This window comes from Aptenodytes forsteri, unplaced genomic scaffold (assembly GCF_000699145.1).
Source record: "Aptenodytes forsteri isolate BGI_AS27 unplaced genomic scaffold, ASM69914v1 Scaffold654, whole genome shotgun sequence".
Classification (NCBI taxonomy): domain Eukaryota; kingdom Metazoa; phylum Chordata; class Aves; order Sphenisciformes; family Spheniscidae; genus Aptenodytes; species Aptenodytes forsteri.
In genome coordinates, this window is record NW_008794464.1 from 62,106 (window position 1) to 88,788 (window position 26,683).

A 26,683-nucleotide genomic window follows, 5' to 3' on the forward strand; every position below is an offset into this window, starting at 1 on the left:
CCTTGCTGCTGTCCCCGGGGGACGACGACGACCCATGCAGTGGTACCCAGCAGGAGTGGGGCTGTTGGGGCATCCTAGGGCGGCTGGATGTGGCGGGATGTTGCTGGGAGGAAGGCTCTGGCCCCATGGTCCTCCCCCTTGGGGATTGTGGGTGGATGGTGTCTGCCTGGAGCCTGGCGGCTTGGCTGCCTTCCTGCTGGGAGGGATGCTTGTCCTCTCCTCCCCGAAAGTGCTGAGGGAAGCTTGGTCTCCCGTCCACTTGCCGTGGTGCCAACTGCTCCCTCCAGCCGGTGGAGCAGCCAGCACTTCCCCAGCCGGTGCAGAGGGTCGGCAGCTCTCCTGGCCTGCCTGGAGGTCTCACTCCAGCCCAGCCAGCAGGGAAGGAGCTCCTCCCCTGCCATCTCGCAGCCATGCTCAGAGGGACGAGTGGCCCCCCTTGCGTGCCTGGGAGGACAGCTGCCCCGCAGCCAGATTGCTGGCATACCAGCAGAACAAGCCTTGCTCTCTGTGGCTGACCCCATGCTGCTCCTTTTTCCCGCTGGCCCTGCTCAGCTGCCTCTCCCTCTTCATCCCGCTGGGGCAGCGAACGGTACCGATCTGGTGACCTCAGCCGGGCCAGGGACAGACCCCTTCCCCAGGGGATTGCCCACTATGTTTTGCAACCCCCAGCTGTGTCCAGACCCATCCTTCGGACCTGATCAGTATCATGCATTCTTGGGCCCCCTGCCCTTGCTGGGGGGGGGGGATGACACACAGCCTGCTTCCCCCCCTTCCTGCCAGCAGCGTAGCCCCACCCTGCCCCTTATCTCTCCCTCCTTATCGTCCTCCGCTGGCTGCTGGCCCGCTCCCTTATAAGGTGCGGTGCCGCGCGTCCCTGCTTGCATCTCCACAGGTAACTCCCCTCTTCGGAGGGAGGCTTTCCCAACCTTCATCCCTGGCACTGGGGGCGGCAGGCGAGGTAGATCAGGTGGCGATCCCGCTGCCGGTCCAACCAGTTGGGCACGACGGGCGGAGGTGAGCGGCTCCCTTCCTGCTGCCACCCGAGGCGGCTGCTCCTGGCGGTTTACCCACCCGGCTCTTGCCGGGGCGCCTTGGGCATGGCTCCCCTTGAGAAAGGTGGGGCTGGGCTGGGGCAGGTAGGCGCCCAAGGCGGTGTCTGACCTGCCTGTGGGAGCAGCCCTTTCCCGCCCAGGGAGGGCTGGCTGGCCGCCCGCCAGCCTGTCCAAAGTCCGTTGTGCCTGTGCTCTGTAACCTGCCCCCGGGGAGAGCCCTTCCCAGCGGGGCCAGGGGCTGAGAAGGCAGCTGAAGCCCTTGGCAGGAGATGGGAGAGCCTCTCCCCTACAGTGGGGTCTGGCAGGCCTTGGGCAGAGCAGACTGGGGAGTGTGAGCAAGGTGGCTTGCACAACCTGGAAGTGAGGACACATCTGCCCAGGCAGGCGGGTCCCTCCCTGGTGTGCCGGTCTGCGGTGGGAGCTGGCAGCGTGGGGTGTGGGCATGTTCCTGCCTCTGGGGTGGCGGGAGAGAAACAGCCGTGGCCAAAACTTCCCATTGCCCACGCAGGGATGTGGGAGCTACTGCCCACCATCAACTGTCCTGCTTCCCCTGTGGCCTGAGGGCTGTTGTGCTCTCCTGAACTGAACGCAGAAGCAGACGAGGTGGGGATGAGCTTGAGCCCGTGGGCTCTCTGCCCGATACACTGCCAGCATGCTGCGCCTTGGCTAACATTAGTGCTTGCCACCTCGGGCAGGCTGAGGTCTAAGAACTGATGTGTGAGCCTGGACCCTGCGCTCAGGAGGGTGGAAAGGTGCCAAAGATGTTGGCTCATTTATTTTTTAGCTAATTGAGACTGACCAGAAGCCTGTGGTGAATTAGCAGGGCTGTGAACCTGTGCAGAGCAAGCAAGTGTAATGCACTGTGAGTGCTTGGACAATTGCAGGCTTGAATTATTGATGGGGTTTCTGTTTTTCCTAAGTGCATCACGATAGGCAACTGGAACCAGGAGAATTTGTTGCTTCCTCTCTCTCTCGAGGATGGGGGGGTCTGGTGCTGGGAGCTGTTGATGTTCGCTTTTGAAGGGCGGGCAGCCAGCTGGCTTTCCTCAGAGTCTCTCAAATTGATAGGGCAAGGTGAATTATTTGAGCGATGTTGCCATTATTCTTGTCTAGTCAGTGCTGGGAACTGTGTTGGAGCAGGAGCAAGTTCCTTGGGCAGTGCATCCCTTCTTGTCAGCCTGGCGGGTGGGTCTGGCCTGGGAGTCTGGAGCTCCTTGTGTCCCCGCAGGGGCTCAGCCAGCCCGGGTGAGGGGCTGGGTCCCTCCTGGTTCTGACCATGGCTGGTGGTGACAAGTTGGAGGAGAAGGGCTATTTTGCTCATGCCTCACAGCAGCAGGGGGGGCTGTGAGGGGTGTCTGGCTGTGGTGACAAACCTTGCCACTTGCTTAACAGGTGCCCGGGGGACACAAACAAGCAGTAAATCTGCAGGGAGGGCTGGGACTTGGCAGTCAGAGCCAATGTGACGCTGTCCCCCCCTCTCCCTGGTGGCAGAGGACTGCTGGGAGTGAACACCTGGTGTGACTCTTAGCAGGGAGCTGGGGCAGGGCTGATGCGGCAGAGGTGGTTTCTGGCTTTGTAGGTGCTTGCGTTGAACTTTGCCCAAAATCCTCCATGCTGAGGGAGTGGCCTTAGCTCCAGGGATCCCAGGACCATTGGGATCTCCCTGAGTCTCTCTGGGGACTCAGGGCGCGGAGCAGGGCTGGAGCAGGTCCTTGGAAAGACCCAAGCAGAGGGCTGTGTGCTGGAGATCCCCTGTGCTGCAGTGGGTGCTGCCTGTCAAGCCTCCTGCCTGTGTCTTATCTGCTGGATCTTGTCTGTCTCCCTGGCCTGTGGTGTACAGTTCCCCATCTGCCGGCTTGGTCTGGGCCCTGGGGTTAATCTTTCCGTGGCTGACAGGGAAGTGCTCCTGGTGGGGAGCCTTCAAGGCTTGAACTCCATCCTCCAGCAGAGGAGGGTGCAGGTGAACTCTAGGTGGGTATGGCTGTGGTTTGGCCCTGGCAATTATTTTTCCAGGCAAAGGGTTTGTTCTGGGGGAAGGCAATCCCTCAGAGAAGCAGGGGCAAGGGGTTTTGGAAAAATGTGCCATGTCAAAGCTGCCCCCAGTGGAAGAGCTCTGGAAGGCTTGGTCAGGGTTTAGGGTGTCTTTCTGGCTGCTACCAAGCCTTTAGTCCAACCAGGAAGATTACGGTGGGTACCTGTGGAGGGAAGTTCTGTGCATGCAAATAGGCTCATGGCTGCCTCCCTGCCAGTAAGGGGGCTCTTCTCTGAAGGCCCTGCACGTTGGACATCCCTCTGGTGGACCTGCTCTGGCTTCAGGACCTCTGGGCGCAGCACAGGATTGTGCTGGTGACAGGAAGTTGGGAGATGCGATAGGGCCAGAGGGATTTGGATTTAAAGCTTTCTGGGTAGCTGCATTGGTCCCTGTGGGTCCCCTCTTGCTGATAGCCATGGGGGAAGTGCCCCGGGGCAGGAGCTGCTCTGGGGTGTTTTGTCTTTAGGCTTTTTGTTTTGCCCTGAACCAAGCCAGCTGAAATATTTTTGGCTTGCTGGGGTTTTTAAGTAATGGGTGTGTCAGCAAGTGCCTCTCTCATGATGAAAAGGCTTTCATGCAGCCGTCCTCAAAGATGGTCAGGGTCTGGCTTTGGAAGAATGCTCTGTAGTTGTGTCTTCAGAGGCTGGGGAGGAGGAAGGGGGGAATGGGTGCAAAGCAATCCCTGGAACTTCACCCTTGTGGGATCTGATGTACTTGGCTTTGAGCTGTCGCAAGCAGCTTGCTGGCTGGTGCTATCAGGCTGCGTAGCTGAGGCTCTCCTGTTCCTTCCCCTCCCTGTCTTACTTTGAGTATGACCAGTGCCCCGAGCTGGCATCAGGAGGTGGTGAGGGGCTGTGCTGTGCCCGGGAAGCCCTTGTCCCTGAAATGCTGGTGTGCGAGCCACTGTGGGAGGGATTTGGGGCAGATTCTCCACAGCTGGGAGGGTATAAGGCTGTGAGTGGTTGTTTCGAGTTTGTGTGTTAGCCAGCTGTAAGGGAATGGCTGTGCTCCAGCCCGGGATGGCGCTGGCGTGTGTCTGCGGGGAGAGCTGGGGCCAGCGCTTGCTAACCTCTCTGGACCTGGCACTGCCTCTTGGTAATTATGTCTTTAATCCCAGATCGATGAGGACTAGATGGCTGGAATGAGAGCGGAGGGAGGTGGTGTGTCCTGATGGTGGAGGCCCCAGGAGGAGAGCTGGGAGGCCCCCCTTGGGCAGCGGGGTACCCTGTTCTGCTGGCACCTCTTGCTCACGATGGAGCCGTGCCCGCTGTTCAGGGCAAGAGTGACAACCATGCATGCAGGGCAGGCTCCAGACACTCAGAGTCGCTACCCCGCTGCTTAATATGGCCTGATCCTGTGGAGAGACCCTCAGATGGCTGCTCTTGAGCATCAACCAGTCAGGTGTCTATGGGTCTGCAGAGCCATGGGCTCCACCCAGCCTGGGACCACAGCCCAGCCCTCCTCTGGCCGCCCTGATGTGACAGGCTCCCTGAAAGCCCCTTGGCTGCCTCCTCTCCCTGAGGCTTTCTGCTCTGACCTGGTGGCCCAAAGGGGAAGGGGGGCCTGTGTGTGTCCCTGCACCTCCTCCTGCCTGGGCTGGAGGGGCAAGGGGACAAGGAGAGCTGGTGGGCAAGGGACCTGTCCTGTTCCTTCCCTTTGCTGTTGTGTTTACTCCCTGTGGAAGGGACGGGAAGGAAACAGCCTCACAGCTGCTCTGGCCCCTTATCTGGGGCCCTTAACAGCCCTGCAAAGTTCATTGTTAGCTTCCATGTTCTCCGGGCCATGTTCCCAGGGGACGTGCAGAGGTGGGGACCTGGGGCTGGGGAGGCGTTGCTGGCTGAGTGGGGCCTGCCTGGCAGCCACGCAGGGCTGAAGGAATCTGCTGGGGTTGCTGTCTCTCCTCTACGTGCCTTCCCACAGAGGCAAACCCTGCTGGTCTGCGCTTGCTGCTCAGTACTGAGGCTGCTTGCAAGCAAGTGAGCCCGTTCACAAGAGCAGGGGCTCAGCTAAATCTCTCCTTGAAGCCAGCATACTGGCTTCATCCTCATGCCCCCAAAAATCTGCCTCTTCTGCGCGGAGATGGTTGAGGGCAGGCTGGAAAGCTGTTACATAGCAGCACAGCTACTTGGGCAAGGTCATTTCATGGAGGATCCCTTCTCTGTAGGGGGGTGTTCCTCTCTTTAAAAGGGCTTGGTAAAATACCACTCTGGAAATGAATCGCAACAAGCCAATGGGGCTTCTGGCTGGGGTTTCGGATGCTCCAGTTGTGTAGGGTGTCTGGGTGGAAGGACCATCCCCTGACCTGCTGGAGAAGTCTGAGATGTGGCAAGGAGATGCTCCCCCTTTCTTGGGGGAGAGGGACTGGGTCAGTGGTCCAGGCTGCCTTTCCCCAGCACCTGGCTGGCTGCAGCAGCCTCCCTGCATAGGACTCCATGGGGCTGGGCCCTGCAGACCTTCTCTGTGTCCACGTGGACTGACAGTGACCTTCAGTGAGTCCCAGAAGGCAGAGGATCTGTGTCCCTCCTTGAAGTGGGTGGATGCCCACCAAAGATGGGGAGTGTTTGACTCAAGGGTGAGAGCTGGGATGTGTCAGCACTGTTCTGGGAGGCACCAAGCCTCTCCTTCAGAGGATTTCTGTTGCAAATCCATGGGGCAGGTGAGACCTCGGAGCAGCAAGGGTCAGAGCCATCCCTGCATTTCCATACAAGGCTTGGGGAGTCAGTCTGTTGAAAAAAGCCTTAGGGTGTACCTGTTGCAAGGTGGGAGGAGTGGAAAGCTGCGTGCATGAGCCAGGAGTCATGTCTGGGAGCCTCTGAAAGCCTGCTTGGGCTCCTGAGCCAAGAGTGGGCTGCATTCTTCCTGGTCAGCGAGCATCCCAGCCTGTGTTGGGCTGGGGCAGGGCACTGGGAGCTGAAGCGGTCTGGAGCGGGTGTGCATGTGCCACGTCTTCATCTCTTGCTGGGCACCACATGGGCACGAGTGGAACAACTGGACTTTTTTATTGATGAAGGCAGATTACAGGGTGGTGGCGACCAGATGTTCAAACGCTCTGCAGGCAGCCTCCAAAGCACTTGGAAAAAATCCACCCTGCTTTGCTGGGCTCAGTCGTGGTGGTGCCACAGTGTCTGATAAGTGCCAGGGCTGCCTGTGTCTGAGGGAAGCCTTGGGGGGGGGCAGCGCCACAGGGAGGAGCGGACTCGCTGGGAGTGGGGGAGGCATTTCAGGAAGGGTTTGATCTGGATACACTTGAGATGGTGTGGGACATTAATAAAATAAAAAAAAAAACAAACACAAAAAGCCCTGCTCTGAGCTCCTCTGAACCAGCATCTGCTGCAGGCTGGGACTGGAGGGGCAGGGCTGCCAGGGAGCGTGGGGCTGTGGGAGGCGGATGGGACAGGGCTATGCAGAGGGGCCCGTGCTTTTGGTCCCAGGTCACTGTTACGGCCACACCAGGGTGGTGGCACTGGGGGAGTGGGCAGAGCCAATGCTGGAGACCGTGGGAAAGCAGTTTCTGTGCCGGCTGCCTGGCTTGAACGAGTCCCCACACGCCTTCCATGACTGCACGGGTTTGGGAAAACCTCTGCCGGGCTTGCTGGGACTCGGCTGGGCTGTGCAGGGGGCGGAGGGCTGAGCCCTTGCCACTCCTCTCTGCCTGTGCCATTCCCCCATCGTTGGGGAACAGTGGGAAATGCTGGGGTCTCCAGGGAGCTTGGAGGCTGCTGTGGGAACAGTGCCGTGTTTGCCACCCCACCGGCCCTTGCCAGACACTGCCCCATCCCTCAGAGAAGAGGGGGTGGGAGAGAGGAGCCCGTTTCCCCAGTCTGTTACCTGCCCTACCTTCTGTTTTGAGATCACTCGTGTGATTTTTGACCTCTTCTCCTGCTGTCCCTGCAGCTCTCTTCCCTCCTGCTTCCTCACTGTGGTGGCTGGGCTATTTCTCCCATGACTCTCTGCGTCTAGACCTGGCTGTCCTGTGCCTTTGCCAATCAAACCCGAACTTCCTCTTCTAACAGGTCTGTATGGAAGAATATTGCCTTTCTTTATCAAAATATGTTGATTGTGGTGTGCTCGTTCACTGTTCTCCTTTGGGAGGGGATGTTGGAGGGGTCTAAGCCAATGTCTGTCCCTAGATCTGTGGGGTGAGGACCCCCTGGGCTGGCTGCAGCCCCAAATGCTCTGGTGAGTACCTGGAGGGTGGGAGTTCTGGCAGCAGGCAAAGGGGCTCATGGGGTCCCCTTTAGGGGGATCCCATCCCACTTCATCCCCTTTCCTGGGTAGGAAGGAGCTGTGGAGCTGGGGCTGTTTCCCCACCTCTTGTCACACTGGGGAGGAGGGAGCAGATAAGTGACACAGCCCTCTCCCTCAGCCCTTCCTTGGAGGAAATAGTGGGATGTGGGTCACTTCTCATTCTGCGGGGAAGTGTCCCCTGTTCTGCCCCAGGGACATGCCCTCCCCTCCTGCCAATTACTGCAGGCAGCTTCTTCTTGTAGGGGAAGTTCTCCTGCAGCCTGAGGAGGGCCCTTGTGGGAAGAGGGAACCTCCTCAGCACACAGCAGCTCTTCTGAACCTGGCTCAACCCCAACTGTTTGATGTGATGGGGGAGGACCTTCTGCCTCCAAAGTGCCACTTCTCCAAGCTTAAATGCTGGGGCAAGGAGCACCTGAGTCACGCCTGGGGATGTGCTGCTCTGAGACCCTCCTGCCAGCTCTCTGGTGGTGGGTGGGAATGGGTGTTAATGCCATGAGATAATTTTTTTCTTGTTCTGAGAATCTGTCTTAACAAAATCAGTCTCTTCTGACCGTTCTTCTCTCCTCCTTTCCTCCCCCAAATCACATGCAGTGAAGAGAGGGGCTCCTGCCCTTCTGGGTCACTTTTCTTCCCCTCACTTTGACACCAAGCCGCCACCGCTTGTGCTTCCCTGTGCCCTCTGCCCCCGCCCTGCCCGTCCTGGGCACCCATCACCCATGGACGACTCGGAAGTGGAGTCGACCGCCAGCATCCTTGCCTCTGTCAAGGAGCAGGAGGCACAGTTTGAGAAGCTGACCCGGGCGCTCGAGGAGGAACGGCGCCATGTCTCAGCCCAACTGGAACGAGTCCGGGTCTCCCCACAGGACGCTGGCCCGGGCTTGGCCAACGGCACTCTCACCCGGCGGCACCAGGTAAAAAACCCCCTCGGCAGAGGTGGGTGCGGAGGCTTCCTGGAGCCCCCGTCTGTGTCAATCCTGCCTCGGTGGGGGCAGCCCTGGGCCCGGCTCCCTTCCTTTGGCCCTCCTTGGGTATGTGAGGTGGAGGAGGGCTAGGCTGGTCTTATAACACTGATGGTGCTGTATGTGTGCTGGGGCTGAAGGTGATCTGGGGATGTGCAAACCTACCTCGGCAGCCAGAGTCTTCTGGGGAGAAGGAGCCAGCCTTGGAGGGTCTTGCTACCAGGTCAGCTCTGGTTTGGTTTTGTGAAGGTTGGAGGCTGTCTGTATTCACTACCTGGGCATCTTTGCTCTCCATCCCACTCAGCTTCTTGGAAGGTGGCCAAAATGCAGGGAGGGGTTGGTGTATAGCTGTGGGGGAGCGTATGTGTCTCCCTCTTGTGTGACGATGGACAAGTCTCTGGAGCCTCAGTCTATCCCCCAAACAGCCAAACCAGGGCTAGGAGAGATCTCTTTTCTCTACAGGCCTGGAAATGTGGTTTCATCTGCCTTGGCTTGAGGTCTCTCTCCTGTTCTCACTTTCCCGGGCTCTGTTTTGGGGAGGGGTGCTTGGAGGGCTGGTGTGTGGTGTTGTGCCTTTCCGGCAGGTGGAAAGGCAGGTACCTTTCCGGCTGTGGAAGGTGGTGGTGCTAGGAGAGACTTGTGGGTCGGGGGGAAGGAAGGAGTGGGCAGAGGAGGAGCGCAAGAGAGTTAAATGGTAGCACTCTGCAATCAGCTGCCGAGCATCCGTGCTGTTCCCTCGCAATCCTGGGGGGCCTCTGGGATGTTGCTTGTGGCTTCTGTGTCAGAAGATGTGGAAGGTCTCCAGGGCTGTGCTGAGGAGCAGGAGAAGGGTCTTGGACGTTCCATCAGGAGTGTGTGGGCACCGTGGGAGAGCTGGGATGTCTGGAGCAGGGCTGAATGGTGTGTTCTCCAACTCTTCCCCAGGCTGGAATGGGGGCTGGTTTGCTGCATGTCGCACAGACCCCCGAGGAGCATGCTCCTCTCCTGGGAGTGACACATGGGGTGCGCCTTGGGTGTCTGTCAGATGCAGGAGATGGCCTGCTCAGGGCCTGGCAGGGAAGGTGGGATGGATATATGGCATCCCGGCAGTGGGACATAAGTCTAGTAACAGGCCTGCTGTGGTGCTGTGTGTTTCAGAACGGCCGTTTCTTGGGCGATGCTGACCTGGAAAGGCAGAAATATCCAGATCTGAAGCTCAACGGGCCGCAGGTAGGGGGAGCTGAGCCCTCTGGCTGTGGGCAGCCTGCTTGCTGGGTGGGGGGGTGCAGGGCTCCAGTGTCCACACTCTAGGTGGGAGAGGGGGACTTGTGTTTCTAATCTGGCTGCCCTGGCTTGAAGAGGCTTTGGGTGTGGGGTTTTTGGTATCCCCTCCCATGCAAGAGGATATCAGGGCTCCCCAAGAGGTGAGATCTCTTGGCCGGCTCACTCCAGGGAGGCCAGTGTTGGCGGTGGGGGGCTGACTGCCTGTCCCTTGCTCCCCTCAGGACCACAGCCACCTCTTGTACAGCACAATTCCCAGGATGCAGGACCCGGGCCAGATCGTGGAGGAGACGTACACCATGGAGGAGGATCCAGAAGGGGCTATGTCAGTTGTGTCTGTGGAGACATCAGACGATGGGACAACCCGGCGTACAGAGACCACGGTACAGGCCTGGGGAGCGCATGGAGGGACAGGGCTCTGGTCAGGGAACCTGATGGCTGGGGTGCTACAGCTGTGATCTCTGCCAGCTTGCCGTGCTGTGAGCTGAAACGGGGTGTGAAATCTGCCTGGAGTAAGGTGCTGGGCTGGAAGGGGAATCTGGGGATGCAGGGGTGTGGTGGATTTCCTGATGGGAGTGTGTCCTGCATCCGTCCCTCTAGGTGAAGAAAGTGGTGAAGACTGTGACCACGCGGACGGTGCAGCAGGTGCCGGTGGGGCCTGATGGGTTACCTTTGGAAACCTCCCCCGTCACCAGCAACTACGTCCAGACCATGGACAGGAACTTCCGCAAGAATGGCAATGGGGGCCCTGGCAGCTACCTGAGCCAGCCGGGCACAGCCACTCTCCCTCGTAACTACCACTATCCCGACGGCTATGGCCGCCCCTACGAGGACGGCTACCCGGGCAGTGATCACAGCTACGGCAGCCTGTCCCGTGTCACCCGCATTGACGAGCGCTACCGCCCTTCCATGGACACCTACCGGGCCCCCAGCCGCCAGGACATCTATGGCCCCCAGCCTCAAGTGCGTGTCGGGGGCAGCAACATGGACCTCAACCACTTCCACCCCGAGCCATACGGCCTGGAGGATGACCAGCGCAGCGTGGGCTTTGAAGATGTGGACTACGGGCTTATGTCTGACTACGGCACGGCCAGGCGGGCAGGGACCCCATCTGATCCTCGGCGGCGGCTCAGGTACATGGCAGGAGGCACTGGGGCGGGGGATGCTGTGGGGTTGTCCTGGTTTTGGCTGGGATAGATTAGTGCCTGCCAGGTTAAACCACAACAGGGGTCCCTTTTTAACTTCACCCTCCCTGGAGGAAGGAGGATCGCAGAGACAATACCATGAGCTGAGTCACACGCAGCTCATGCAGGAGAAAACTTGCATCCGCTTCTAATTGTCTGCTTAATTGGTGGTTAAAACTCAGTGCTAATTGAGCCGGTCATCCTGCAGCAAGGAGTTCCACTGGGTGGTTGGATGTAGCTCCAGGCCCTTCCCTCTCTGTGCCACCCTCTCTGTGCCGCCCGTTCTGCTAGTGGGACGGCAGGCTCATCTGCGCCCCAGCCTGGCTTATCCTGCTGGGAACCGTGCCTGGTGTGGGGTGTGCGGCACAGCCCTGCATCAGAAGTAGCAGTAGCCTCATGATCGTGCTCTTGCCGAGCTGAGAGCAGCCCTGGGGAGCTGTGCTGAGCCCATGGCTGGTGTGAGCAAGGCTCAGCCCCGCAGTGCACCAGGGAGCGTTCCTGCAGCAAGGCCCTCGGGCAGGGCAGGGTGGGAGAAGCTGCTCAACCTGTTTGGCAGTAGTAGCTTCTTCCCTCATTTGTCTGGGGGTGATTAGCAGCTCCTCCAGCCTGACTGCTGAGCAACTGCCCCACCAGGCTGCGGCTGCCCTCGGGCAGCCAGAGCAGGGTCTTGGTGGTCCTTTAACTGCCCTGCCAGGCACGTGGCAGGGCATCCTGGGATGTTACATGCCTGAGGCCACGACTCCTGTAGACTGGTGTCTTGTGCCAGCTGTGTCTCTTGCACAAACACTGCTGCTGCCTGCTTAAGCCTCACAACCTGCTCTGCTTGCTGCCTGGGCTGTCAAGCGGGGTTTGGGGAGGTGCTGGAGGAGGGCTCAGAGGGTGGTGAGGTAGGAATGGAGCAAGGGGCTGAGCCTGGGCCCAAGAGATGGGGAGGGGGCTGTGTCAGCAGGCTAGGATGGATGTACATCTCCTGAGTACCCTGGGGCTGGGGGGGACAGGTAAGGCTGAGCATAGGCTGCTTAAGCTCCTAGGGCATAAAATCGAGGCAGGAGGGAGAGACCCGAGGGAAAGGAGGCTCTTGCCAGCCTGTGCTGGAGATCCACCTGTCTTGAGGCACGTACTGTAAATCCACGGCAGCTCCTGGCTGTTGAAGGGACTAAAGGAGGAGCTCTGTCCTTTTGGCTTGTGCAGCACAAGTGTTTGTTGCTGTGCTGAGCCAGTTGGGGTGGTTGTTCACCCAGATTAATTTCCCTGACCCGCCTTGCCTTGTGAAGCTTGTGCCGGCTAGAGGAGGGCAGGCAAGGCTGCTGCCCCCACTGCGTGCACAGACTCAAGCAGGCTGCGAGAAGCCAGCATTAGCAGTTTTGAGCACCTGGCAGTCAGGCTAGCCCCTCGGTGAGCAGCTTGGGCAGAAGGGGTTAAGCAGGCATGTGCAACCTGTGGCTGCTTCAGTCCAGCCTGGGGCTGTGGAGGGAGCGAATGCCAGCCAAGACAGAAGGCTCTGGCTTGCAAACCTTCCCTGGGTTTGTGTCCTGCCCAGCACACGGGGGCAGAAGCCCTTCCTGGATGGCCCGATCTGAACTGCTCGGCCTTTGAGACCACGAGTCCTCTGGGCTGGATGGTGTCTGTGCTCTTCCTGCCCCTCCAGATCCTGGAAGACAGGAGTTAAAGGAGCCAGGTATGGGAGCTGCAGCTGGGTGGGAGACCGGAGGACTTGGGTCACAATAGAGGGGGAGAAGGTCCCACTTCCAAGCACGGCCAAGGAGCAGCCCTGGTGGAGATGTCACCTTGTCCTGCAGGGATGGTGCAGGGTATGGAAGATGAGTTGGTGCGGCCTATGAGCAGGCTCTCCCTCCCCAGGCAGACCGATAAAGATCGCAGCAATCTGTGGAATCCAGGTGCTGTTGAGCTTGGCTTGTCCCCTGCCTTCTCAGTTACCATCTGTGCTCAGCTGCCCAGCTTGCAGGAATGGGAACAGGAGAGATCAGCATCCCCCCTGCCTCAGAGATGTTTGTCTTGAGCAGGGGCCTGGCTGTTAATGACTTCCTTCAGGGAGGCAGCTTGCCAGGCACACGGGAGATGGAGTGTGTTGAGCCGAGAGACGCAGCGTGTGCTGGCTGCCATTGGCTGCAAAGTGTGCAGGTCCCCTCTCCTGCGGCTCTTCTCGGAGGTCCCTCTCTGCAGGGGAAGAGAGGTTTAGCAGCAGCCCAGGGTGTGCTCCCCCCTCCCTGCCAGCCCCATCTCGCCTGGAGGGGCAGGGGGGTATCCAGCACTGAATGACCCTCGTGGCTGGGCAGGAGCTCCCTTTTGGGGCACGTGAGTCTTGACATGGGAGCAGGGTCAGCTGCTGGCTGTGTTGACAAGCATTGGGTGGCTTGTTTGTGACACTGGCACTCGGCTGCATCTTGCTCTTGCCTTGTCCTGCTGCGGGGATGGTGTTGGTGGTCGGTGCGGTGCACTGAGCACCGTGCGCTGCAGCAGCGGGGAGCAACTCCCCGGGGCAGCTGGACTCCTTGGCATCTCTTAGTAGCCAAGTCATGTGGCAAGCAGCGCGTTTCCCTGTCAGGACATACTGAAAGCCAACCTCGCAGCCCACTGCCACCATCCTTGGTGGTGCTGTGCAGCAGCACCTGAGAGGGATGTGGCTGTGAAAGTGGCTGCCACCTGGAGCCGGTGGCTTTGGCGAGTCCCGTACCAGAGGCTGTAGGGGAAGCAGTGGTGTAAGGAGCAGAACCTGCTACCATCCTTCATTGCAACTTCCCCTGCCTGCTTAGGGGCAGGGGGCTGCCTGCACCTGATTTGGGAGCTCAGAAGGTGGCTGAGGAGTCCCCAAGGCAGGTGTGAGCCAGAGGATGGTACCTCACCTTGGGCCCTGGTTGTGTGTCCCCAGTGCCCTGGCACAGCAGGGGTGACAGCAGCGGTCAGGTCCCTCTGTTTAAGTGCCAAGTCCCCTCCCATCCCCTTCTGTTGGAAATTGCTGGAGTCCTCTGCCTAGGTGGGGGAAGGATTATATTGCCAGTGACTACAAAAATAGGGTGAGAATCTGGGATTTTGTGTGGTGCATGTTCTGGGGGTGTTAAATATCACCTTGGCGCATGGGGGACTAGTTACACTTTCTTGCAGCTTCCATGTGTTTGTTGGGGCTCATTCCCAGTGCTGCTAAGTTTGTGGGTGAACCGCACCTCACCAGGGCAGGGGGTGTGGGACCACAGCTCTTCCCCATGCTTGAACTGGGAGCAGTGAGGCTGATCCCTGGAGCCCAGGTGTCCCTTGATGCCCAACTAAGCCCATCCTCTGGGCAGCAGTGCAACTTGGGTATATCACTGGGCATCTGCCGGAAAAAGAGTTTGAGCCCCATCCTGGCTAAAAATCTTTGTTCTAGCCATGACGCTCTGAAATAATGGCAGTGGCTTGGTCTGGCAGCAGCTCGTGTGTCCTGGGCTGCTGCGGGGCAGCTGGGGTGATGGGATGCAGTGTTGGATACAGCCAGACAGTGCAACAGAGAACTGGATGGCCTGAAACTGGACTCTGGGCGCTTGCTGCACCCACGCAGTGGCGGTGTAACGGGCCTGGGGAACTCCTGGGTGATTTGCTCTCCCAGCAATCTGTTGTGGTATGAACTTGCCCTCTAGTGGCTGCAGGCCCAAATTGTTTTTTTGTGCCTTTGGGGCTGGCTCCTGCCTCCGTGGAGGTTATGCAGAGACCAGGATCCAGCCTCTGACCCAAAACTAAACCCGCTGAGTGGGAAGGGACTGGAATAGCTGTTGAGGCTGCCTTCTCCTGGGGAACAACCGCCCGCTTCCTGAGCGGGCCTGGGGATGCATGGGGGTCACCTCCTGCAGCTATGGACTCCAGCTGGACCCTGTGTGGGGAGCAGGAAGGTGCCCCGACACTGCTCTGCTGCCTGGCTCCCAGCCCTTGATGGGAGTCTGCACGGTGCACTCCAGCAAGGTAGTGGTGACTAGACACTGTGTGCGCTTCAGACCATCTTCTGGTGGCTTGGAGGGGGTACAGCATCCCCCCCCAGGTCTAGGGCTCGTGCTGATGCCTGCTGTCTTCTCTCCTAGGAGTTATGAAGACATGCTGGTGGATGAAGTGGCCCCTGACCGGTACTACTGGGCCCCCCTGGCTCAGCATGAGCGGGGTAGCTTGGCTAGTCTGGACAGCCTGCGGAAGGGAGGTCCGGCCCCAGGTAACTGGCGCCAGCCAGAACTGCCGGAGGTAATAGCCATGCTGAGCTTCCGGCTGGATGCCGTCAAGTCCAATGCAGCTGCCTACCTGCAGCACCTCTGCTACCGTAATGACAAGGTGAAGACGGAGGTGCGCAAGCTGAAGGGCATTCCTGTGCTGGTGGGGTTGCTAGACCACCCCAAGAAAGAGGTGCACTATGGTGCCTGTGGAGCCCTCAAGAACATCTCCTTTGGCAAGGACCAAGACAATAAGATTGCCATCAAGAACTGCGATGGGGTACCTGCTCTGGTGCGCCTGTTGCGGAAGGCCCATGACATGGACCTCACAGAGGTCATCACAGGTAATGGCTCCAGGGAGGAGAAGGAGGGGCTAATCCGTTGGGTGAGGGATGCACAGTGCAGGTTTTTAAGCCCACATGATCTGATCGATCACCTCCCACTTGTGGCATTGCAGGAACACTGTGGAACCTGTCCTCGCACGACTCCATCAAGATGGCCATTGTGGATCATGCACTGCATGCCCTGACTGATGAGGTTGTCATTCCCCACTCAGGCTGGGAGCGGGAACCCAATGAGGACTCGAAACCCCGCCATATCGAGTGGGAGTCAGTGCTCACCAACACCGCCGGCTGCCTTAGGTATGGGAGGGGGGCTACCAACCGAGAGCTGGCATGGACTGGGGCTGCTGTAACACTCCTCCCTGGCTGCTCCTGCTAGCTTTCTGGAACTGCCAAAGGAGGTCTGCAGAGGAGCTGCTCTCCTAGGACAGCTGCTGGTGGTGCAGTCCTTGATTTTGGAGGTGTTTCTCTCAGTGGAGGGGAGCTACAGGAGTCTTTCTCTGGTTTGAGCTCTACTGGGTGAGGGCTGTTCTTCACCTGCCTTCAGCTGTCTCTCCCATGACTGTTCTCTCCTGCCTGCCAGGAACGTGAGCTCAGAGCGGAGCGAGGCCCGTCGGAAGCTGCGGGAATGTGACGGGCTGGTGGATGCCCTGATCTACATCGTCCAGTCTGAGATCGGCCAGAAGGACTCAGACAGCAAGGTAGTACAACGGGGGTGTTGTGGGGGCACATGTAGAGCTCTGCCCTTGTCAACCAGCTCTAGCAGTGCTCTGCTGTTCATGGTGGCTGAAGCTGGGTTCATCCCAAGACGGATGAAGAATGGACGGGGGAATCTTCACCAGGGAGGGATTTGGTCTGACAGGACTAGCTTGGGAAAACCCAGTCCAGGCTTATGCCTTTCCACGATCTCTGCTCAGGAAGAGAGAGCCTGCGTGGGGTATGACCTGGGTACTGTTTGACCAGGAGGTGTCTGGCACTCAGCCTGCAGTTTGCAATAGAAATGTTTGCCCTCCAACAGGGGTCTAGTGGTGTCTAGTCTACCAACTCATCCCCATGTTGGTATCCCCTGGCTCAGGGCTCCCTGATCTGCCTTGACGAGGCGTTGGCTTGAGTTTTCCTTGAGGATCTTTTGTGCTTATGGCAGAGAGATTTATCGCCCAGCAGAGTATGAACTCATGCCAGCAGAGCTGGCCATGCCTGCTTTGGGATGGGGGTATGCTCCAGCTCCATCTGAGATGGAGCTGCATATCCCCCTGGTCCCAGTTCAGCCCCCCTTGGCCTGGCTCTGGGTTGCAAGCTGTGATGGGGCCCTCGCTTGGAGACATGGGGCGGGCATGTGCTGCTCCAAGTCAAGCTATCTGGCTTTCTCTCTAGCTGGTGGAGAACTGTGTGTGCCTGCTGAGAAACTTGTCCTACCAAGTCCACCGTGAGATCCCCCATGCCGAGCGCTACCAGGAGACACCTCTGGCCCCTGCCAACAACGCTGGGCCCCATGCTGCAAGCTGCTTTGGTGCCAAGAAGGGCAAAGGTTCGTTGGGTAGCAGCAGCATGGAGGGAGGTGGGATAGAGACAGATCTACTACCGTGGAGCTTGAGGGTGGTCTGGGGTCTCTGTGTTCCTACTCTGGCATCTCTTGTGTGAAGGCTAAACTGCAGCTTTCTCTGGAGACGCAGTGGTCCATGTCTCCCCTGGCTTTGGGAGCTACTGCTTAGCTTACCCAAAGCATTTGACACAAGCTAATGGTGGGTTTCTGTGGTGGTGGGGTGGTGATGGATAGATGTCCACTAATTCCACACCTTCCCTTTTCTCCTGTGTTGCCCCTTCCCCTTCCCTTTTGCTTTCTTGCCAAATGATCTGCCCCATGATGCTGTCGGCACTTCTCTCCTCCTGCCTCCCCTCTCTCCTGTCCTTCTCTCCGCTTCGCCAATAGACGAATGGTTCTCCAGAGGTGAGTGCGCTCTTGGTTTTAATTTTTCCGTGGTTTGATTGGGTGCTTTCTCTAGCTCTGTTCCCCCCCCCCCCAGCTGGGCATGTACTGCCTGCAGTGTGGCTAATGTCCTTGACGTCCCCTCCTGGGACATGCTGGTAACTTAGCTTCAGCTCACCTCTGGGCTTGTTCTTGTAGCGAGTGGCAAAGAGCTGTTGGGCTGAGATGAGTGGGGAGAGGAGGTGTCTTATGCCTCTCTGCTTGCCCTTTGAAGGTAAAAAGCTCCCAGAAGATCCTGGTGCTGATACAGTGGATTTTCCCAAAAGAACAACTCCAGCCAAAGGTATGTTCCTCAGTGTGTGTGTGTGTGCGCAGGGCTGCTTCTCCACAAGCAGTCCAGGAGAGGAGTGAGTAGAGTTGATTTCTGATTGAAGTGAGCCTCTCAAATGGGCAAAGGTTTGGTTTGGAGGAGGTATGTTTCTGGTTGCCCAAGTGCCTGTCAAAACACTAGCTCTGCCACAGATAGTTGTGAGGATGCTGCTTGTGCTTGGAGGAGGTCAGCGCTGCCTCAAGACAGGCTTCCTGGGGTGCAGAGGGAACTATTGCCCTAGGGACTGCGGGACAGCATGGTGACACTGCCCTAGGAAGGGTAGTCCTCTATGGTGATCTCAGACTTCTCAGCACTGCCCTCTTGCCTGCTCTTCTCTCCTGGGCATGAAGAACAGGCAGGATTTAAAGCCAAAAAGCCCTGCCTTAAAGTCCGCTCCAGCATGAGGAAGGGTCATTCCAAGAAGCCTCTGGTGACAAGTGTCTCACCGCCTAGAGGGCTGTGAATCACAATCCCTCTCTGGCTGGCCAAGCAGTAGGCATTAGCCAAGGGCTTGAGTTCAGCTCCTTCTGCCCCAAAACACCCTGTGGTTTCTGGGAGGACCCTGGTGCTCCCAGGGGTACGAAGAGTCAAGCTAGAAGAATCACAAGGAAACTTAGGACAGACCTGACCATATTTGAGCAGCTCAAATATGCAGTGGTGGCTCCTCAGGCTGACCTGGGCTGTGGGAAGAGTCAGCACCCATCTCTGGTGGAAGCCCGAGAAGCTACCTGCTCTGTCTTTGGGCTGGGGACATCCCTCACCACAGCTGAGGACAGAGACCAAGATGGAAAACCTGGCCTCGCAACTGTAAACTGCAATCTCACCACTGCTTTAGAAGTCACTTCTGGGCAGAAGTTTCCGTGGAAAACAGTTAATACTTGAAGGCCTGATCCCTGCCTGCTCGCTTAGGGTAGTGGAGAGCTAGAGACCTGGTGCCTGCAGTCTCTGAGGATGAGCTGAACCCAAGCTTCTTCAACATGGTGTTGGTGGCCACTTGCTTGGGGTGTTTCCCCTTCCTCCTGCTGAGAGTGTGGGCTGAGCCTTTTGCTACCACAGCGCCTGGCTGCCTAGTTTGCTGCCCCACCATGTGCCCTTGCCTGGGCTGGGTGCTTCTCAGCCAGGTGTACTGAAATTGAGGTCTCCTTGCTGATGGCAGCAGTGCTGTGGCTCGGCCCAAACCTCTCCTGAGCTGCAGCGGTGCGTTGGGGATGATGGGCAGCAGCCATGGTGTCCTTGATCAGGGCTGGTGCTGGGGGCTGGGTTTTCTGGTACTGTGGGGCAGCCTGGCCCCGTCTGTACCAAGGATCCAGCCTCCAGGGAGCAGTGAGCCTGGGTAAAAGCTGGAAAGCCTCATCTGCCCAGCAGTGCTCCTTTGAATGAGTCAGATGTTAGCAGAACCCTTGAGTAAGTCCTTCCTACTCACGTTCTTCTGATAGGTTACGAGCTCCTCTTCCAGCCAGAAGTGGTCCGGATATACATCTCCCTTCTAAAGGAAAGCAAGACTCCAGCCATCCTAGAAGCTTCGGCAGGAGCCATTCAGAACCTATGCGCTGGCAGTTGGACGGTGAGTGCCTCACGGAGCTGGCCATGTCCACGTTCATCTGTGGTGCAGGGAAGGGGGCCCTGGGGAGCAGGGAGCATCACCCTCGGGGTACCAGCAGAGCTGTAGATGGCCAAGGCTCTGCCGTTTCAGGCTGTTCACTTTGTGCACGGCTCACTACCCAAGAAGATACCGTTCAGCAGCATAGTTAAGGTGTGGACCAGGTCTCTCATGTGCTGTTAAGGGCTCTGTGCTCCCTGCCAGCTGTGTCTTCCCAAGGGCTGCCTGTCTGTGTCCCTGCTTGCAGCCAGCTCCCTGCCATTCCTTTCCTTCTGTAGGCTGGGGGCAGGGGATGAAGGTTTGGGGCTGCTCTGCAGCCCCTTGACCTGCATTCTCTTGGTGTGTGTGGAAAGACCATCTGGGAAATCTTGCTTGCCTGGCCTGCAGGGGGGCTTCGGGACAGAAATGGGACCTTTGCAGTCTGTCTCACCATGGGTGAAGCCAGGACCCTCAGTTCCCAAGATGAGGTGGGAAGGGTGGCAAGGCTCCCAGTGGTGTCCCCAGGAGCAGGGAGAGACTGTGCCTGCCCAGGTTACACTGTGGTGCTCTGCCTCTCCCCTGCAGTATGGCCGGTACATCCGCTCGGCGCTGCGCCAGGAGAAGGGACTCTCTGCCATTGCTGACCTCCTGACCCATGACAGCGAGCGAGTGGTGAAAGCAGCATCTGGAGCCCTGCGCAACCTGGCTGTCGACTTGCGTAACAAAGAGCTGATAGGTGAGGGCTGTGGAGGAGAGGACATCATGCTCTCTATCCATCCGGGTTAGGCAGGAACTTCCTCCTGATCTTGGCAGCTGAGGAAGTGCATGGGCCCAGCGTCTGTCTACTGCTCCTCTCCCAGAGTAGCATGTACTGAGCTCCCCTGAGAGGGACATCAAAATTGGCCACCTGTCCTTGGTCCTTCTGCAGTGATCTTTTTATTTTTTTTTTTACCTTGTAGTCCTCTTCCTCGCTTGCTCATGCCCAGCTCTTTCCCCTTCCCAGGTAAACATGCCATCCCCAACCTAGTGAAGAACCTGCCTGGAGGCCAGCAGACCCCAGCCAAAAACCTCTCTGAGGACACAGTGGTGTCAATCCTCAACACCATCAATGAAGTAATTGTAGACAACCTTGAGGCTGCCAAGAAGCTGCGGGAAACGCAGGGGATTGAGAAGTTGGTGCTGATCAACAAATCTGGGTAGGCTCTGCTCAAAGGGTAATGCAAGGGGCAGAGAGGGGCTTCTCCAGGAGCTTCCTCGAGGCCATGGGTATTTCCAAACATCTCTTCCTTCACCTCTTTCTAGAAACCGCTCGGAGAGAGAAGTCAGAGCAGCTGCCCTCGTCTTGCAGACAGTCTGGGGATATAAAGAGCTGCGGAAGCCCCTGGAGAAGGAAGGCTGGAAGAAGTCAGATTTCCAGGTATGGGGATGGGGGAATGGGGATGCCCTGTTGTGGCTGGGGCAGTAGGTAGGGTCCTGCAGCAGGGAGAAGGGTGTTCCTGGAGCTCAGCAGTACTGGATTTCAGCTCTTACCTTGCTGGTGGGATTGGAGACCCTTGAAGGTGTCCCCTCTGCCATTTCTCAGTGGATGGCCGGCAGGAAGTCTCTACTAAGGAAGAAACACTCTGTAAAGCTTTAAGCCCTGTGTCCCACACAAAGTATGCAGATCTGCAAGCAGGAAAGTTTGCAGCACTAAAAGCCACTGTGGCAGTGCTGAATAACACGGTTCTCCAGGACTCAGTTTCTTTTCCAAAAGCTGGGATTGTCCTTGCTTCTTAAGGGCTGAGTGCTGCCCTGACCCAGTCCAGGCAGGCTGCCTCCACTCTCTAATGTGGGTGCAGCCATGGGCTCTGGAGAACCCTCTGGTTGCTTCAGGGCCCTTGCTCAAGGGCTGTGGGAGGGTTCCTGGGTCTGTCCTGGTGTTGGGGGCTGGAGGGGTGAGATGTGCTAATGGGGAAGGAGTGTCTGGGCCAGGGTGTGAGTGGTCACTGTCTGATGTTCCAGGTGAGCCTGAGCAATGCCTCTCGGACCCAGGGAGGCAACTCGTTTGATGACAGCACCTTGCCTCTCATCGACAGGAACCAAAAAACAGGTATGTGCCTTCCCTTCAGCACCTGTCCCCACTGTCATCTTTCCACCTTGTGGGTACCCAGAACAGCTGGTCTTTATCCCCTCCCTGCTCTTCAGCCCCGGTTTTCTTGGCAGCCACAGCTGCTCACACAAGGCCATCAATTTGGGCTTTGGGTGGCTTCTCAGGGCTAGAAATTACACATGCAGTTAACATAGGTCCTGTAGCATCCTTGGGTCAACAGTGTTGCAGCTGGGTCTCCTCTAGCTGAGGTAGGCAGTGGTTCCTCTGCTGCTCGTGGCTGCAGGGGCTGTGTCTGATCTGCTGCTCTCCCATGCTTGTAGACAAGAAATCCTCCCGGGAGGAGATCCAGATGAGCAACATGGGACCAGGTAGGAGAGGGACTGGAAGGGGGGCATTTTGCCTCCTTGGTATGCTGGGAGGGGGGGCAGGGCTCACGTATCCTATGGGGATGATGCTGCCTCCCATGGAGGTGACATGACTGACTGTCCCCTCTCCTGCTCCAGACAACTATTCCACACTCAATGAGAGGGACCACAGCAGGACACTGGACCGATCTGGTGACCTCGGAGATATGGAGCCAGTGAAGGCAGCACCGTTGATGGTGAGCAGCTCTTCCTAATGAGGGAGGAGTGAGCGGGACTGGGTTGCAGGAGATGACACATCACTGTCCTGGCTGGCAGGAGGAGGGGAGAACTGGGCTCCCACAACTAACACACACCCCTCTCCCCACTCCATCGCCCTTACTAACCCCCGTGTGTCTGCAGCAGGAGGAGGGGCAGGAATCGCAGCCTGAGGTAGAGGAGGCGGAGGAGGATGCTGCCGTGTTTTCCCCCATGTCGGTATGTCCCGCAGTGTCCTGCCCAATCTGAACAGCGGTGACAGATCCTGCTGCGCTGTTAGGGGTGCTTTGGCAAGCCAAATTCTGCTCTGATCGCTGCTGCCAGCAATCGTTGCCTGATCCATCGGGGCCATGATCACACCTCCACTGCTCGCTCGCTCTCTGGGTGTGCTAATGTCTCCCTCTCTCTCCACAGCAGAAGATCTAGCTGCCGTCCCCACCTCCACTCAGTTTGGGTTGATAATATATTATATATATAAATATATATATATAACTCTTCATGATGAAATGGACCAACTTTTACCTTGTCTTATTTTTGGATTTTTTGCTGGACTGTTTGTGCCAACTAGCCAGCCAAATGACTGGGCCTGATCCCTCAGGGGCAGCCCGGGCCGCTCTGCCTCCTCTAGACCGCTGCACCTCCCTGTTTTGGGACACCTCAACCAATAACTCTTCCTCCCTGTCCTCCACCACCTCCTTTCTCCAGAGAGTAAAACCCTCCTGCCTGACTCTGCCGGATCGACCGGCGTGGATGCTGCAAAAGGACTCTGGATCTCTGCCTTGACCAGGAACTGCCTTCTTTCCCATGCCTTCCCTCTGGAGACGTCTGCAGGGACAGAGACTGGGACCTCACTTGCCGCCTTTTTTGTTTGTTTGTTTTGGGGGTTTTGTTGCCTATAGGATATATTTTTGTGCGGGATTGCTCTTCAGCCAGGGCTGTGGGGACAACAGGAGCATCCCTCCCTGGTGGCGGCAGGACGAGGGTGAGGGGGGCTGGAGTCATGGGGGGGTGAGGGGAAGGAAAAACAGCAATAAGTTCTCTTGCTTTGCTCTAGATGAGGCTTTGGGGGCATGGGAAGGGGGATCTGGCTCTGGATCCTGTGGAGGGGTCTGGATGGGGCTGCTGGCCCCCACCCCGTGACTGTGTGAGGAGCAATCCTTATGTGGGGAAGATGGTCAGTGTGGGGGGCTTGGGCTGGGCCTCCCCGTGCAGGAGGCAATGGGTCCCTGTGGAAGGAGGAGATGCGGCAGGGCTTTTGGGGAGAGGCAGGCTTCTTGGGGTGCACTATGTGCCAGGCCTGAGGAGCAGGCGCTGGCGGGGCTGCAAGTGGGTAGAGCCAGGATCCCCTCTCTCACCCCCACGCACCAGCTGCCTGTGGCGGTGCCCCTCTGACTTTCTCTTGACATGTGCCTTTCTTTTGCCACTGTGAAATAGCTCTTTTGAATCGTACTGTCTGGCTTCTTTGCTGGGCAAGGGGTGTTTCCTGGGCTTCCAGCAGGGCTGAGCGCTTCCCTTCCCTGCTGGGAGCCTTAACTGTCTGCAGTGGGGCTGGAAGCCTGTTTTTGGGGGGATCCCAGCCACCCTGCCCTCACTGATAGGGTGCAGGGCTCTCATCTGCATCCTGTCCTGGGGAGACTAGGTTGCCACATGAGCTAGGACATACACATACTCCTCCTCTTCTCTGCTGTGGTAGTGGGGAGCACATCTAAGTGCTGTGATCTTTTGGGGAGCCCTTGGGCTCCCTATGCAACTGGAAGCCTCTGTAGGAGGCTGCAAACTGGAGCGGGAGCCCTCCCCAGCCTGGGGCTCCCCCTGAACCATGGGCTCATGTGGGGAGCGGGGAGGCTGCAGCAGGCAGAACTGGTGCCTTGCTCCTCCCTGCTCCTCTACCTGAAAGCACCTCCCAGCTCTGGCTGAGCCCTCCCTGGCTCCAGCCCCACCTCAGCTCAGTTTGGTTTTGTTCTGGGGTCTAACTTCTCTTTTCATTTAAATATGTAAAACACTAATTCCTTTTTTAATTTTTAATTGCAAATGAACCAAAAAAAGGTTACCCCCTTCTCTCCTCCCCTGCCCTGGCTCTCCTGGGCCACCCCTGCCCTGGTGGGGAGTGGGGCTAGGGAGGAGGGGAGCAGGGAGCAACAAGCAGTTCCTTGTCTGATTCCTGTGCACACTCTTGTAACGCTTTTAAAACAAAATGATTTTTTTATATAAATAAAGTTTTTAAAGTGTGTCTGTGTGCCTTCCACCTAAGGCTGCCACCTTAGCGTTTTTAGCTTTGCAGTTGGGACCATCTTTTCCAGGGGCAGGGCTGTTCTCTTGAGCATCGCTCGGCTGTGCGTGGCTCTGAAAGATGCCACTTTGACAAACCCTTTCTTGGGCTGGAGTGACATTTCCTCCTCTTTCTAGGAAAAATAAAAAGTACCAAAACTTTGCTTTGTACTGAGTTCCTAACCCTTTTTGCAGGGTACTTGGGGCTGTGTAGTCCTCCCTCTCCCCAGAGCATTGGGGCTTCCTCCCGCGAAGCCTTTCCCTGAATTTTCCCTCTCTTCTGGTGGCTGGTAGGCTTTGCACAAGTGAAGAAATACCATAATTTGTCTAGTGCTGAGTGCGTCCTTAAAAAACCTGGCTGGGGGAGCCCTCTGGAGCAAGAGCTGCCCCTGTAGAGCACAGCTAGGCTGCAAATGTACTCATCCCTTCCTGAGGAATACCGAAGCCAGGCTGAAACATGTTAACTCACTTTGCTTTCACCTGTCTGTGCATGTGAAAATAAGTAGAGAAAGAAATTCTGTAAATTTGTGGAAATACCTTTTTGGAAGCAGCTTTCTGGCTTCTGCTTCAAACCAGCTTTTTACTGAAGCTGCGCTGCTGTTGGAAAGATTTCACTGGGGTGCAGAGCAGCTCTTTTTACCCTGTGGTAGCAGGATGTGGGTCTGCAGTGATGCAGGGCTCGGGTGATGCTGATTTCCTCCATGGTGCAGCACAGAGCTTGAACTGCTCCCCTAGGGAGGCTGGGGCTGCTGTCTTCTGGGTTACAGGGGAAAAGCAGCTGAGGCAGTCACCCCTGGCTTGCAGCACCCTGGGAGATGGGGACCCAATGCAGCTGTGGGTGGTGGGGAGCACTGATGGATGCACCTGGCTGGGGGGGGGCTCCAGCCCTCCCACCTTGCCTTGCGCCCTTGTCCCCAAAGCTACCAGCGAGCAGAGTCAAAGGTAGGGCCAGGTGTTTTATTGCTTCAGGTGGAGGGTACAATGCCCAGGATGTGTGGCTTGGGGCAGGGACAATGCCAGGAATGTCTTGGGGGGGAGGGGGACAAGGAATGACGCCTGGGATGTCTGGCTTGGCAGAGACAATGCTGGGGACGTTTGGCTCAGCAGGACCAATGCCAGGGACATTGATGGGTGAGACAATACAAGGGATGTTTAGCTCAGCAGGGACATTGCTAGGGATGCCTGGCTTGGCAGGGAAGACACCAGGGATGTTGATGGTGGGGACGGTACCAGGGACATCCAGCCAGGCAGGAAGGGTGGCTGTGTGCTGGGGGGTGGCTGGGGGGCTGGAGGTCAAAGGAAGAGCTTGTCGTGGCAGGCCTGGCAGTACATCTTGTCACCGCGCTCGCGGAAGGTGCCTTTCTGCAGCTGGCCCAGGCAGTAGGCACAGATGAAGTGCTCGGGGTGGTACTTGCGCCCCGCGGCTGTGATGCAGCGGCCAGTCACGGGGCGGCTGCGCCCTGCCGCTGGTGGAAGTGCAGCTCACAGTAGGGCCGACCCTCCAGCTCGAAGAAGGAGCCGATGGCGAAGCCACTCAGGCACTCCTGGGGGGAAGGAGACGGGGAAGGCTGGCACGGCCTCAGGGACACACTCACCCCTGCATCCCCGCAAGCTCGCCACCCACTCACCGCGCACACGAAGCACTCGGGGTGCCAGACGCCCTGCAGGGCCGACAGGTAATTGTCCGTCACCGGACGCTCACAGCCCTGGCATTTCGGGGCAAACATGGCCAGGAAGTCCTGGCGGCAGTACGGCTTCCCGCTCCGCTCATGGAAGCCTGCAGGGAGAGTGTTGGGATGGGCACCCACCTGCGGGGAGGCTTGCAGTGGGGGGCAGCGGGGCATGGCCATGGGGGTGCCCAGGATAGGAGACGAGGCAGGCAAGGGAAAGACTATGGGGGGATGTCGGATGAGGCAATGGGTCCAAGGGCTGGGCTATGGGGGGGATACCCAGGGTGGGGGCAGTGGGGGCAGGACCCCCACATTTGTCGCTGGGACATACCATCATCTCCAAACACCTTCCCGCAGTGGGCACAGAAGAAGTGCTCGGGGTGCCAGGTCTGGTCCAGGGCCGTGAGGACTTTCTGCAGGAAGAGGCAAGGTAAGGCAGCCGGTGGCGGGGGGGGGGGGGAGGCCAGGGGGGCTTACCTCACGGATGGGGCTGGCACAGTAGGCGCAGCGGGGGGAGAAGGCCTGGTGGTAGTCCTCCTCGCAGTATGCCCGCCCGCCCCGCTCAAAGAAGGGCTGGCCGCCCAGCTCCTGCCCACAGCAGGCGCAGGTGAAGTGCTCAGGGTGCCAGGTTTTGCCCAGGGCCGTGAGCACCTGCGAGAAGGCGGGGGGGCAGTGAGAGCAGCTCCAGGGGATGCCGTGAGCCGAGGGGAGAGGGGTGCCAGGATGGAGGCACAGGGGCTCACCTTGCCGGCGATGGGCTTGCGGCAGGCGGTGCAGATGCCAGTGGGGGCAGCTGTGATGCCCAACTCCTGCAGGTCCCGGGTGAGGCTGCCCAGCATGTTGTCCAGCGAGGGCTCTGCTGGCACCCCAGCTCCCTGCCTTGCAGCCGCTCGCTTC

The 26,683-nt window shown here is 58.1% G+C and overlaps 2 protein-coding genes across 2 annotated transcripts in view; one reads left to right on the forward strand and one right to left on the reverse strand.

The window, feature by feature from the left end:
• Positions 1-24,078, forward strand: CTNND1 (catenin delta 1). The gene is made up of 20 exons (XM_009290891.1): positions 1-42; positions 6,979-7,097; positions 7,924-8,243; positions 9,429-9,500; positions 9,776-9,934; positions 10,152-10,684; positions 14,803-15,266; positions 15,380-15,563; positions 15,847-15,964; positions 16,638-16,791; positions 17,194-17,211; positions 17,465-17,533; positions 18,997-19,124; positions 19,725-19,875; positions 20,143-20,335; positions 20,442-20,556; positions 21,141-21,228; positions 21,549-21,596; positions 21,732-21,829; positions 22,263-24,078. The coding sequence occupies exons 3-20, from the start codon at positions 8,049-8,051 to the stop codon at positions 22,272-22,274; spliced, it is 2,799 nt and encodes a 932-aa protein (XP_009289166.1). The 5' UTR covers positions 1-42; positions 6,979-7,097; positions 7,924-8,048; the 3' UTR covers positions 22,275-24,078.
• Positions 24,079-25,409: 1,331 nt separating this feature from the next.
• LPXN (leupaxin) overlaps positions 25,410-26,683 on the reverse strand; it is a 4,087-nt gene continuing 2,813 nt past the window's right edge. Inside the window, 6 exon segments of the mRNA XM_019475023.1 lie at positions 25,410-25,570; positions 25,573-25,660; positions 25,745-25,893; positions 26,118-26,199; positions 26,264-26,437; positions 26,530-26,679. Coding sequence (XP_019330568.1) covers positions 25,410-25,570; positions 25,573-25,660; positions 25,745-25,893; positions 26,118-26,199; positions 26,264-26,437; positions 26,530-26,679 — 804 coding nt within the window.